A 14,037-nucleotide genomic window follows, 5' to 3' on the forward strand; every position below is an offset into this window, starting at 1 on the left:
ACAATTCTCCACTTCTCTGAAGAGCTTCAGCCTCTGTAACTTGGTCCCTTTGTGTGTTAACCTGTGATATTTGGCAAGTATTAATGCTGTGGATTTTCATCTTCCTTTGACTACATAATTTTCCTTACTATACCCAAACAATAAGTGTTGTTTCTGCTGCCTTGTCCTGCTCATTATCAGGTGTGGGAATAACTTTTGCATTGTAATAAGTAGAAGATTCTGCCAGTCCTGTAGCTCAGTTTGATAAATGGAAATATCACCAATGGTGGCTCTTTAATTATCTTAATGTTCTTTACAGTTGCTAATGTTTAGCTACAACAGACTTTCAACTACAGATTTGGATGGATAAAGGAAGTAGCTGTGGAACACACTAGCTCAAGTCCTCCTCCCCCCCGCCCCCTTCCATCCTTTACCTGTCCATTGGGTCATAGTTTAAGGCTAGAAGGGACCACTACATCCAATTCTGTTCTGACCTTCTGTGGTGGCCTAGCACCCACATGTTAACCAACTGATAGGAGACAAAGTATTATAGCTCACAGGACACTAACTACAACGTGCCATTGGCAGAGATTACGAGGAAACAAGATGCACCAAGGCCCCTGAAATGGCAGGGAAATGATTAGTAAGATCTACTTAGCTAATCCTGGCAAGTGACTTGCATCCACAGGCTGTAGAGGAAGGCGAAAAACTGCCAATCTGATCTGGGGGGGAAATTCCTTTTCAACCCCACAAACCCAGTTAGAAGTCGAGTCAGATTGGTATAGTCACCATCTTCTAAATACCACATATCAACTGATTAAAACCACAAGTGTGTGTTAACAGTTTTGAAAAAGTAAAAATCTGACCTAGAAACCAGAACTTTACTTCGAAAAAAATTTCCTGTTCCCTCACACTTCATTTTTGGCATTAAAACTTCTTATTTCATAAAATAAGACTAACAAGTTTTGTATTTGCACATGTTTTTTCAACTGGATTATAGTTGTGTTGCCGATCTTGTTTTCAGTATGTATATAGCCAGTACTGCATCTCTCAAATGATTCCTTATGTGCTTCCACGGCTTGGAGGAAATCTAAGGATGACTGAGGTGATGCTGTTGAGTAGTCAAGAGACACAGAATTGCATCTTTAAATTATTCCCTATTCCAGGGGTAGGCAACCTATGGCATGCATGCCAAAGGCGTCACTCGAGCTGATTTTTCGGTGGCACTCACACTGCCTTGGTCCTGGCCGCTGGTCTGGGGGGCTCTGCATTTTAATTTAATTTTAAATGAAGCTTCTTAAACATTTAAAAAATCTTATTTACTTTACATACAACAATAGTTTAGCTATATATTATAGACTTATAGAAAGAGACCTTCTAAAAACTGTATTACTGGCACATGAAACCTTAAATTAGAGTGAATAAATGAAGACTTGACACACGCACCGCTTCTGAAAGGTTGCAGACCCCTGCCCTATTCCCTATTAAATTATTCATTCCTTTGCACATGAGGCTCTCAGCAGAATAGGAGTGCCTCACGCAGTCATGATAGGACTAAGTTTATTATGACTTTAATAAAGGAAGAGTGCCTCTCATGTCAAATAGCATCTTGAAAGAAATAAGGCCTGAAATAACACAGATACAAAAAGTTCGTATGGCTTCGTATTTTGTTTTTCAGAGGACAGATGATTTCAGGTGAAGACTGTGAATTTATTCAAAGATTTGAGCAGAAGAGGAGCCCAGAAGAAAAACAAGAATTGCTGCAAGCGGAAGGCAGTCAGGTAACCCAGCTTCCTTTTTTAATTTTTTGTGGGGTGGGGTGGGGGGGAGGGCAGGGGTTGCTCTTGCCATACTATCTCTAATTAAATGTTGGAAGTATGTATTTTGCTGTTATGCTATTTAGCAAGTTTTAGCAGGGCTTCAGACAGTTATATTGTAAATGAATTTTTATGAGGTGGAACTTAGCCATTATTTTAACAGACCTCTTAATTTTTAAATGTGTTCAGCTGGAATGAGATCAAAAGAAATTGGGAAGTTTCACACACATTTATTGTGCTCTTGGATAACACTTTTTAGGTATTTTTTTTTTTTCTGATATGATTGGGTGCATTTTGGTACAACTTAAACTCAAATAAATAGAATTTGCATTTTAAAATGTAACTAATGCATACACTATTTAAATAGCTACATATAATATGCATTGTTTGTATAGTGACAGTGTAGCTGTCCAAGGTGGTACACTAAACTGATGACACAGCATAGTTTGAAATAAAGTAGCCTGAAAGTTACATAGAATGTTAAGAGTAGTGGTAAGTTTTTGTGACTCTTTCTAGCTTCTCCTCAACAGCTTTCCCCGTACTCTCCATATGCTTGCTCTCATTTTCTTTTCAAGTAAGATAAAGCATGAATCTCTAACTCAAGCAGTTCGTGAAATCTGCTGCTGAAAACATATAATGATTAAATTGTGCCAGGGGGAGGAAAGCAGTTGGAATAATTCTTAAGGTCCAACTTGTATCTATCTTCCAGTCAGAAACATATGGGCAGGCCAGATAAGCTTTCCAAGTGATGGTCCTGCACCACTGATAGAGAGAAACTTGCAATCCCTTCAGCATTTGTCACTAAATTTGCCCATGTCTTGTAAACTTTCTTTTTCTTAAAAGAAACATTGAAGGAGAGATTCTAATTCTGACTCATTAATCTTTTGACAAATCACGTTGAGGAACCTTGCTAACTCCCGCTAGTTACTTCTCACCGTTTCCATTGAATGCCATAGAACAATTTGTGAAAGGTAATGAACAGAATGGCAAAAGTATTTCATTGTAATGTCAAATGTATTCATATTATATTGTAGATGAATAAGCCATTAGGATGCTTAAAATTTACATAAAGCCAAAATGTGAATTATTGAGATTCTACTGCATTTTATAAAACAATTGCTAATATTAATTTGAATGTATTTTATTTTGTAGTGTGCTAAAACATTCATAAACTTGATGACTCATATCTCCAAGGAGCAGACAGTTCAGTACATCCTAACTATGATTGATGATATGCTGCAAGTAGGTCAATAACCTATTTCATATTTAAGTCTTCCTCTTTGATACTTGGGTGTCTCTTGATCTAATTTTGATCTCTTTGTGTATGTATGTAATACTGTATTCAAATAATATATATTTAGGTTGCAAAGTCAAGCACTCAGAAGTTGGGAAATGCCAGAATTAAGATTTCACAGGCAATCTTAGCATGACCCCTTCATGTACTTAAAGACTCAAAATATCATAATGCATCAACACGATCACATTGGACCCAGCTACACTTAGTACACAGAATGGATGCTGCTCTGGGAATGAGGCAGCTGTTGAATATCTTTATCCTCCTCATTTAATTAGTGGCTCCAACCTTATTTACTGTACACCATCCATGCAAACCCCTAATGAATTTAGTTTAAATTTGTGCAGTTTTGTTTTTAGACAAGGCCTAAGTTTGGCCACATTTTGCAAACAGGTGCAAGATCCATCTTAGTCAGGCTGACAGTATAAACATTGAAACACTGCGTTTCGCTGTCTTTCGAATTTTATTCACTCTTCATTTTGGAACAGTAAAGTTTGTATCAAGTGACAAACAGGACAATATACATAATGAAACCGTGTGTCATTAAAATACAGCTAGTTGTCTTGACAATGTGGTATAGTAGCTTAAAAAAAACCATTTTGTTAATTCCGAATTAAACATCAGTAGGACTCAGCCTATACAGCTAACCAGGATCAAAATGTATGAACAAGCTGGAAGTAAATTCAGAAGCAATCCACAATGTCCTTATAACAGCATGAATGTTAACCAGAGCAGTGGAAATATTCCAAGCATATGAACACTAAGATATTGCTTGTCCATCAGTAGATAGGGTTTGGGTGGGAACCACAGAAAATATACAGTATTGCTGACTTGGGGAGTCATTTGGTATTGCTTTTCAAGCACCTAACTTATTTATAAGCATATTGTACCAATCTACCTCTAATATATTAATCATAGTATTTATTTCAGATGCCAATCTGAAACCCTATCACTATAGTATCTGAGTGCTTTCCACATAGTCATAATGTATGAAAGTATCCATTCTTTTTTAAAGCAAAGCATTTTTTAGGCAAATGAACTGTAGGAAAGCGAAACAATATACTTACTATTCCAACATATTAAAGGGCCTCTGAGCTATATGGTAGAGTAACTCTGCATTAAAACCTGTTCTGTAGCCTAAATATGTTTAACACTCTGGGAATCATCCCTTTTACTGTGTGTTCATTTGAATTATTTAAGAGAATTAAGAATATAGTTGAGTGGAGTGGGTCAAAAAGTTTCTGTTAGAATTACTTTTTGATGTAAAATTGGGTTTGTGATGAAATAAAGCATTTTGTGAAGTTTCTGCTTTCCGCAGAACATTTTGGCTTTTCATCAAAAACTCCAGTTTTTCATCTAAAAATTTGCTTTTTGATAAAAATCAAATTTCCATTGAAAACGTTAAATGATTTTTTTGGGAGGGGGGTCAACATTTTCTGGGGTGGGAGGGAAACCAGTTTTCTAATTGGTTCTAGTATTGAGCCATCATGTTGATGTTAAGAAATAAAGTGTGTTAAAATATCTTGGCTACGGGTTTGTGTGTTTAAATCAAATTAAATACCCAAGTATGACAATTTGTGAAAAGTGCAATGGAATTTCAAATGTTTAGTCCTGTTTTTACTCCATTTTAATATTTTTGAAGCTTGTAAACGCCTGTCTTTATTTTTAATCTCCAAATGTTTGATCCCAACATGATATTCTTCAGTTTTGATGGATGTCAAACTGAGGCTTCCATCTCCAGCTTAAGTGTACTGCTGTAGTTTACTAAAATTTCTACTCTTTTTCTGAAGTGGTAGGATTAAGGTCTGTTAAGAAACTTGTAACAAATTATATTCCCTTTTTCCTTGACAGTTGAGTGATCTTGTTTCTCTATCTGGCTTCTGACAAGGTCTTGACTCATTATAGGTATTTTTTTTTTTTTTTTAAAAGCCAAAGGGAACCAATATGATGATCTAGACTTGGATAATAGAGTAGTGTGCTTATAAAATTTGCAGGTGATATCATGCTGGGAGAGGTTGCAAATATTTTGGAGGACAGGATTAGAAGTCAGGAGGACCTTGGTAAATTGGAGAATTGATCTGAATTTAACAAGATGAAATTCAATAAATATAACTGCAAAGTACTGCACGTAGGAAGGAAAAATCAAATGTGAAATTACAAAATGGGGATTAACTGGTTAGGCAGCAGTACTTCTGAAAAGTATCTGGGGGGTAGAGTGGATCACAAATTGAATGAGTAAGCATTATGATGCAGTTGTGAAAAAGGCTAGTATAATTCTGGAGTATATTAACAGGAGTGTCGTATTTAAGACACGGGAAGTAATTGTCCTGCTCTAGTTGTTGAAATTATACCTTGCATCTGTTTAGGGTGAAAGGAAGGAAATACAGCTCTTCCAAGGACTGATATGTCATATAACTCTGCCACCATTCGGAGAGAGAGTCATAGCTGTTTTTTTTATTTAAAGCCCAAACAGTTCTGTCTGTCAACTTCTACTGGTCTAGAGTCCAAGTACACTTGGAGGACCAGAGATTTCTGGAGAGAGTGCAAAGCTACCAGAACGTCAGAGCAGGATTTTTAACTTTGGTATAGTCTCTGGGCGTATGATAGTCTTATTCTATAACTTACAGTATTGATTTTGTAGGCACGAACAGTGATTCTCTTTCTTGATGGGCTTGTGATTTTAAAAGTAGAGAGGTTTTCCTCTGCTCTTCTGATATTTTAGCCTTCATATACCTCATCTTGTCTCTCAGCCCATCAGTGGCTCCAATTTTATTCCTTTAGTTCCTTGACCGTAAGATGTTCTTCAGATTCTTTTTTCTCTGTTCTTCTGCTACCCGCATCCTAAAGGAGCATTGTTGCATCCTTATTGGTGCTGTATTGTAGAGAGCTGGGAACAATTTGCTATCACTGTTTTACACCTCTGCTGTCAATAACTGGTGTTAAACACAGTCTTTGAAATCTAGTTCTTGAAGTAGAACATGATATTGATGCCAAGGGAAGAAATGCTGATCACCCGATTCAGCTGTGCTGCCTGTATCAGTCTGAAGACTTGAAAAGAAATGCAAAAAGATTTGGTTAACAACTCTCTGGAGTGGGTTTGGGGGAGGGAGAAGGGGAATAAGGCAAACATAGCATTGCAGGCTCATGTTAGCTGTTGTTAAAGACGGCAGCACAGCGTTCACACAATGGTGTTGAAATCTTTGCATCTGTCAAGAATATTTCTTTGGATGCTAACTCTCATTTGATTGTAGGAAAACAAAATGCACAACTTCTCATGATCTCTTTAAACTGGGAAGCTTCTTTCATAGAAAGCTTTCTTGAGAAGCAGTAAAATCCAATGTTTTTATGTATCTTGTGTATTTCATGTTCCTAAGCTACACATAGGTAGGAAGTTACTGTACATAATGTATCCCAATCTGAATTATTTGATTTTAAGAAAGTTAGATGAAAATGTTGAGATTATTTGGGGACTATGGTGTACAGTTCTCATAAACTTTAGTTCCATATTAATCATGCTGGTATCAATCTGTGTAATTTACAAACTATAATAAAGAATAACTTAGAGGGAAAACTGGCATTCAGTTTTATCTCTGGGGAGAGGGATAGCTCAGTGGTTTGAACATTAGCCTGCTAAACCCAGGGTTGTTAGTTCAATCCTTGAGGGGGCCATTTAGGGATCTGGGGCAAAATCAGTACTTGATCCTGCTAGTGAAGGTAGGGGGCTGGACTCAATGACCTTTCAAGGTCCCTTCCAGTTCTAGGAGATAGGACATCTCCATTAATTTAAATATATGTGTAATATGCTCACTAAACCTCAGTTTGAAACTAGCATTAAAAACAAAACTGTGGCTAGTGTTGTTGTACAACTCCAATTCCTCTTATGGGACTTGCATTTGGAGATAAGCATCAACTGAAGTCTTCAGGATAGACTTTCAAGGCCACGTAAAACATTCCTGTGTATGTACAGACACTTGAAAGTGCAAACCAGTGTGCAAATATGCACACACAAATCCTGTCATTTGTGTGTGCAAGAAATAATGTTTAAAAAAGTTAATGCCCAGAGTTTATTAAGCTGAAGTAGAGGTAGAGTTGCAACCCTCTGAAAATGTGGCCCTTCACAGTAGCTATGTAATCTTTCATTCTGAATGTCTGAGCCAGAAAGCAGCATGTTTTTCTTTTAAGCAGACACTGCATAAACTGCAGTATAACTGGGAGTGTGAGAGGAATCGGTCTTTTAGGAGTTGATGGGGAACCAGCATGGAATAGTGGTTAAAGTCTGGGTTTCAACACTTTGGATATCCAACAATGGTATGTGGTAGTAGTTAAAATGAGAGGGATTGACACAGGAAATGTATCTCTCATAATGTACCTCATGAGAATAGAAGACAATGTCATGAAAAAATAACATAAAATTGTGACTGAAATACTGATGAGCTTCTCCTTCCCTCCCCCTCCCTTTGCAGGAAAAGCATCAGCGTGTTAGTATTTTCTTTGACTATGCAAAACGTGGTAAGAACACTGCATGGTCCTACTTTCTGCCTATGTTGAACCGCCAAGATCTCTTCACTGTGCACATGGTAAGCTTTAAATGCGTTTATCTCCAAAGATGCTGTGGTGAAAATAGAAACCTATTTTCTTTTTGGAGTTTGCAGATTCATAAAACTTAAATGATTCCTTTTGTGGTAAAAGGCTATTCTTTTACAAGTCAGGCAAACCAGTTTTATCACGCAACAAATTTTGCATGACCATTTGTTACAAAATACATGCTGCTTTTCCTGGGAATCAAAATAGTGTTATGTGGAACTATTGTTCTTTGTTATGAATTATCATGCCTGTCTCATTGATCAGGAAATATCTGTGGTAAAAACAGTTTTCTTTAAAGAAATCTGTTTAGTTACTAGAAAATATCCACCAACCAATGATCCCTCTGTAATTATGCGTTTGAGTATAAAATTTTCTAGCACCTTTTCAAACCTTAAGGGCAGTAATTTTATTACTCACTTCAATGTATTGTATGTAAAAGTTGAGGTTATTATAGGTTCTCTTGTCTGCTGCATTGGAGTATTGCAGAATGTAGAAGTCCTGCTGCATAATTTGACAGTTTTCCTCAAAAAATTCCTTGAATGCATATAAATTGTCTTGGGAAGACTGTAGGCATAGAAAATGGATCCAGTTTGTATGTTTCTCACATGTCATAGGCATCGTGAAGAACTACTTATGAAAACCTGTTTTCTGTGTTGTACCATTTCCTCCTCAGAAGATTCCATCTCATTTCCCCTGTGGTTTTCCTGTCCTTTTAAAGGCAAAAATAAATATATAAATAAAATTCATCTTTCTTCTGGAAACTACATCTCTACCCCGATATAATGTGACCCGATATAACATGAATTCGGATATAACGTGGTAAAGCAGCGCTCCGGGGGGGCGGGGCGGGACTGTGCACTCCCGTGGATCAAAGCAAGTTTGATATAACGCGGTTTCACCTATAACACGGTAAGATTTTTTGGCTCCCGAGGACAGCATTATATCAGGGTAGCGGTGTATATTTATTGCTTCAGTACGGGTGCATGTACTCATTTAAAGTTGCTTTGTGTATTGATATTTGTGAGAATTAAATATTTAAAATTAAGCAAATTGACATTAATGAATGTTAAATACCCAATTAGGACCAGATCCTGCAACTGGCTTTGTGTTGGCAGAAACCTGCCTCTGAAAGGAGCCAGTTGCAGGACCAAGCCCTAGACTGCAACAACGCTGTCTTAGATTTTTCTTTTCTTTTATAACCTCTGATCTGTGTACACTGCTTCTGCATACTAATGAGGGGCAGAGCCAACAGAAAAAGCTGAAGGACAAATATTAGGTATAAATAAATCAAACTATAAGGCTTTGCTTTGAAAAATGTATAAAGCAGCAGTATTTGTGTAAGTAGCAATATTTTCCCTGAAATTGGTTTCCAAAGCATACAGCAGTATTTTTTTCTCCATTCAATCTTTGATCACTTGCAACTGAAGTTCTATTTACCAAATTCTTTTTCAGGCAGCAAGAATTATTGCCAAATTGGCTGCCTGGGGAAAAGAGCTGATGGAAGGCAGTGATCTGAATTATTACTTCAACTGGATTAAAACTCAACTTAGTTCACAGGTAAAAAAAATAAACTTAAACAAAAAATTAGAATGCACTCTTAAAAGGCTTACATTTTTAAACTTCCCTACAAAGGTATATAAAGTGTAAATGTGTAACTGTATTAACAAAATATGCATTATTTGTTTAAAGAAAAAAGCTTTAGATTTCAGTAATTACCAGTTACAATTAACTCTCAAATCCTTAGACTTGCTTTCTAAAGTAAGAGATACTATAACTTCACATATACAGTACTTGAAAGTATATTCAATTCCAGCTAGAGTAAGAAAAGGAGGATTTTTTGGGGAGGGGAAACAAGCACATTCTCATTCAGCATATCTATTTTCGTGATTGATTGAAAAGTGCCGTCTCCACAAAGTCTGCACAGCTATGAGAGAGCAAACTGCATTCCATTTTGCTTTTTATATTTAATAACAAAGATGCTGACTCCTGATGATTGTGTGAGAGAACATAATCCTTTTATTTCAGATCCCATATTTTTTGTTTTGGAGGGCTTGCACTCAGGGGGGAAAAAAATCATGTCTTGAGTTCTATGCTGAACAGTTTTGGAAATCATCTATAGCAAATGAATACAAACTCCTTTTCTTGTTGCTTTCTGGAGTGTAACTGCACTCTAAGGAACATTCATAGATTCCAAGGCCAGAAGGGATCATCATGAACATTTAATCTGACCTCCTGTACAACATAGGCCATGGAACTTCCCAAAAATAATTCCTAGAGCAGATCTTTTAGAAAAATAGCCCATCTTGAATTAAAAATTGCCAGTGATAGAAAACCCACCACAACTGTTGGTAAATTGTTCCAACGGTTAATTACTTTCTCTGTTGAAAATTTATGCCTTATTTCCAGTCGGACTTTATCTGACTTCAAGTTCCAGCCACTGGAGTGTGCTATACCTTTCTCTGATAGATTGAAGAGTCCATTTAAAAAAAATTGTTCCCCCCTGAACTGTTCCCCACTTAGTCTGAAACATCCGAAACTGTGAAGCCACCTAAAAATGCATAAATGTTTGAGCAATATTGGCATGTGACAATATTTCTAGTATAGTAAGAATGACTTGTTCTTCAGAAGCAAAACCATGTTTGTTTGCTGTTTCATATGGGTTGTTACTTTTGTGTAAGGTTGTTTACAAAAACAGTTTGTCATTCTCTAATAATGGTGTGTTGGAGTGAAACTGAATTCTAATAAATTGTGGGACTCAGTTCAGTAGGCTTTCTGACCGAACTTTACTCAGAAATATTTTTGGAAACGAAGGACCTTCTGAAGAAGACCATATGGTTTCTATAAAAGTAAGAATCTTAAAAAGCGTGACTTTATTTTTAAAAACTCAGTGCTGTGCCTTGATATCTTCAAATTGATTCAAGTGTTTTTAGATCACTTGCAGTTGAGTTTGAAATATAAAGAACATTGTTATAAATACACCTTTTTAAATTTTGAAATGTATTTTGTGATGTCTGGAAGTAATCCTGACTCTCTTCTAGGCAGGGAAAATACTTTGAATTATGTCAAAATTATACTTCAGTGCCATTAGCCAATATATAGCTTCACATTGGATTCTTTTGGACTGTTATGTAACACCGACAGACCCCGGTTGTTGGCGGGTGGAATCGAACCTGGGACCTCTGGAGCTTAGTGTGTGAGCCAAAAGCCAACTGGCTGTTGAGCAAATTTATTAATCTCTCTCTCTCTCTCTCTTCCCCCGCCCCCCGATGGGACAGAACACCATACCCAGGAGATGTGTGGGTTACATACTTCCCCTAGCGAAGGAAACATGTCCTGAGCTTCAGAGACTTCCCAGTTGAGGCGGGATTGAGCATGGGACCTCTGGAGCTTAGTGCATGAGCCTCTATCGCATGAGCTAAAAGCCAACTGGCTGTTAGCTAAGGCTGTAGAGCAGACTCATTTAACTGTCTCTAAGTGGTTTTGGTGCCAGTAGCTGGGACAGAACACCACACCCAGAAGGTGTGTGGGTTAAACTTAGTTTTGCTTTTGCTTCCTGAAGTTTCAAGCAGTTTCACTGTCATTTATTGATATTATCCAAGGCAGGGTTATAGTCTTTCTGCTTACACCATTCTGAGACGAACCGTGTTATGTACACAAACTCAAAGGAGAAAATGCACTTCAGTGTATCTCATAACACTGTCCTGGACCACTTGGGTATCATTGTTCTGTTGTTGTTCTTGCCACCTTTGTGTAAACAGGGATAATCCAAAACATTGGATTGTGAGAAGATGCTTCGCTATTTGCCAGTTAGTGTAGTCTTGATTTGTGAGGGTAGAATTAGTGTGATTTTTTTTTTTTTTTCCCCCTCCCTCCCCCCCCTTACTAGAAATGGACTTAGCTAGATACAGTTTTGTCATATGTGAAAGGACTTTCCAACAGATCTGGTCATCTGTAGAATAGTCTCTGAATGAAAGTAGTGGAGGACAGTGACATTTGGGACACTCAACTGGCCTGGACAAAATAGTGGAAATTGTACTGTGGTCTAAGGGACAATCCTGATTTTCATAAAGTTATTGTAATAGCAATATAATTGACTTAACAAGAAAAGCTAACAGTTTTTGTTCTTGCACTAGAAACTTCGTGGTACCATGGGTGCTATTGAAACAGGAACAGTCTCAACCAGTGATGTGAGTATCTCTTTGTAACCTGTTAATGTTGTGGCCTCCTAAAACATCAGTCAGTCTCTATTATTCACCAAACTTTAACCCTGACTGTATCAATTTTAAAACAGGCTCAGACTATAACCAATCCTAAAAGTTACATGGGGTGGGGGAAAGGGAGAAGTGGGGAATTCATTTTAAAGGTGTTCCTATGTTTACACCTTACATTTATTTTTCTCCCCCCTTGGGGCTTATTTTTATACTGTTTTCTTCTTGTATGAGTTTACTTCGGGACCTCTGCCTCATGTGCACTCAAGGGAATGAATGGTAACATGCAGAGTGGGATATTCAGACTCTGTGATGAGTGGCCTGACTTGGAATCTGCCAGGTTCTAATGACTCCTGGGAGTCAAATCTAAGAGCTGTGGAAACTTCATTAGTCTTGTGCTAGGAAGCTAAGAGCAAGAACTTTGTTGGAATACTACTGACTTCTGAGAGCAAAATTACAACCAACTTCCCCATTATTGATAGTCTTAGTGGTGATGGCTTTTAAAAATGTGTATATACCTAATTTATTTCTCTAGTTGATGAGGAAACTGGATTATTAGATCTTCTGATCCTGTCTCATACTGAGAAAGCGGAACGGTCAGCGAGACTTAACTAACTTATCGTAAGTGCCTATACACAAATGCGAGAAGCTTGGGAAACAAGCAGGGAGAACTGGAAGTCCTGGCACAGTCAAGGAACTGTGATGTGATTGGAATAACAGAGACATGGTGGGATAACTCACATGACTGGAGTACTGTCATGGATGGATATAAACTGTTCAGGAAGGACAGGCAGGGGAGAAAAGATGGGGGAGTTGCATTGTATGTAAGAGAGGAGTATGACTACTCGGAGCTCCAGTATGAAACTGCAGAAAAACCTGAGAGTCTCTGGTTTAAGTTTAGAAGTGTGAGCAAAGGTGATGTGGTGGTGGGAGTCTGCTATAGACCACCAGACCAGGGGGATGAGGTGGATGAGACTTTATTCCGACAACTAACAGAAGTTACTAGATCACAGGTCCTGGTTCTCATTGGAGATTTCAATCACCCTGATATCTGCTGGGAGAGCAATACAGCGGTGCACAGACAATCCAGGAAGTTTTTGGAAAGTGTAGGGGACAATTTCCTGGTGCAAGTGCTGGAGGAACGAACTAGGGGCAGAGCTCTTCTTGACCTGCTGCTTACAAACCGGGGAGAATTAGTAGGGGAAGCAAAAGTGGATGAGAACCTGGGAGGCAATGACCATGAGATGGTCGAGTTCAGGATCCTGACACAAGGAAGAAAGGAGAGCAGCAGAATACGGACCCTGGACTTCAGAAAAGCAGACTTTGACTCCCTCAGGGACCTGATGGGCAGGATCCCCTGGGAGAATAACATGAGGAGGAAAGGAGTCCAGGATTGCTGGATGTATTTTAAAGAATCCTTATTGAGGTTGCAGGAACAAACCATCCCAATGTGTAGTAAGAATAGTAAATCTGGCAGGTGACCAGCTTGGCTTAACAGTGAAATCCTTGCTGATCTTAAACACAAAAAAGAAGCTTACAAGAAGTGGAAGATTGGACAAATGACCAGGGAGGTGTGTATAAATATTGCTCAGGCATGCAGGAGTGAAATCAGGAAGGCCAAATCACACTTGGAGTTGCAGCTAGCAAGGGATGTTAAGAGTAACAAGACAGGTTTCTTCAGGTATGTTAGCAAGAAGAAGAAAGTCACGGAAAGTGTGGGCCCCTTACTGAATGAGGGAGGCAACTTAGTGACAGAGGATATGAAAAAAGCTAATGTACTCAATGCTTTTTTTGCCTCTATCTTCATGAACAAGGTCAGCTCCCAGACTACTGCACTGGGCAGAACAGCATGGGGAGAAGGTGACCAGCCCTCTGGGGAGAAAGAAGTGGTTCAGGACTACTTAGAAAAGCTGGACGAGCACAAGTGCATGGGGCCGGATGCGCTGCATCGAGGGTGCTAAAGAAGTTGCTGGATGTGATTGCAGAGCCATTGGCCATTATCTTTGAAAACTCACAGCGATCGGGGGAGGTCCTGGATGACTGGAAAAAGGCTAATGTAGTGCCCATCTTTAAAAAAGGGAAGGAGGAGGATCCGGGAAACTACAGACCAGTCAGCCTCACCTCAGTCCCTGGAAAAATCATGGAGCAGGTCCTC

At 38.4% G+C, this 14,037-nt stretch overlaps 1 protein-coding gene across 1 annotated transcript in view; it reads left to right on the forward strand.

Annotated features, from left to right (window-relative positions):
* Positions 1-14,037, forward strand: part of ATP6V1H (ATPase H+ transporting V1 subunit H) — a 76,211-nt gene that overhangs the window by 14,272 nt on the left and 47,902 nt on the right. Inside the window, exons 3-7 of the mRNA XM_054018960.1 lie at positions 1,658-1,760; positions 2,949-3,038; positions 7,554-7,667; positions 9,127-9,231; positions 11,808-11,861. Coding sequence (XP_053874935.1) covers positions 1,658-1,760; positions 2,949-3,038; positions 7,554-7,667; positions 9,127-9,231; positions 11,808-11,861 — 466 coding nt within the window. The remainder of the gene's footprint in view (positions 1-1,657; positions 1,761-2,948; positions 3,039-7,553; positions 7,668-9,126; positions 9,232-11,807; positions 11,862-14,037) is intronic.

The sequence above is a fragment of the Malaclemys terrapin genome, chromosome 2, assembly GCF_027887155.1.
Source record: "Malaclemys terrapin pileata isolate rMalTer1 chromosome 2, rMalTer1.hap1, whole genome shotgun sequence".
Lineage (NCBI taxonomy): Eukaryota > Metazoa > Chordata > Testudines > Emydidae > Malaclemys > Malaclemys terrapin.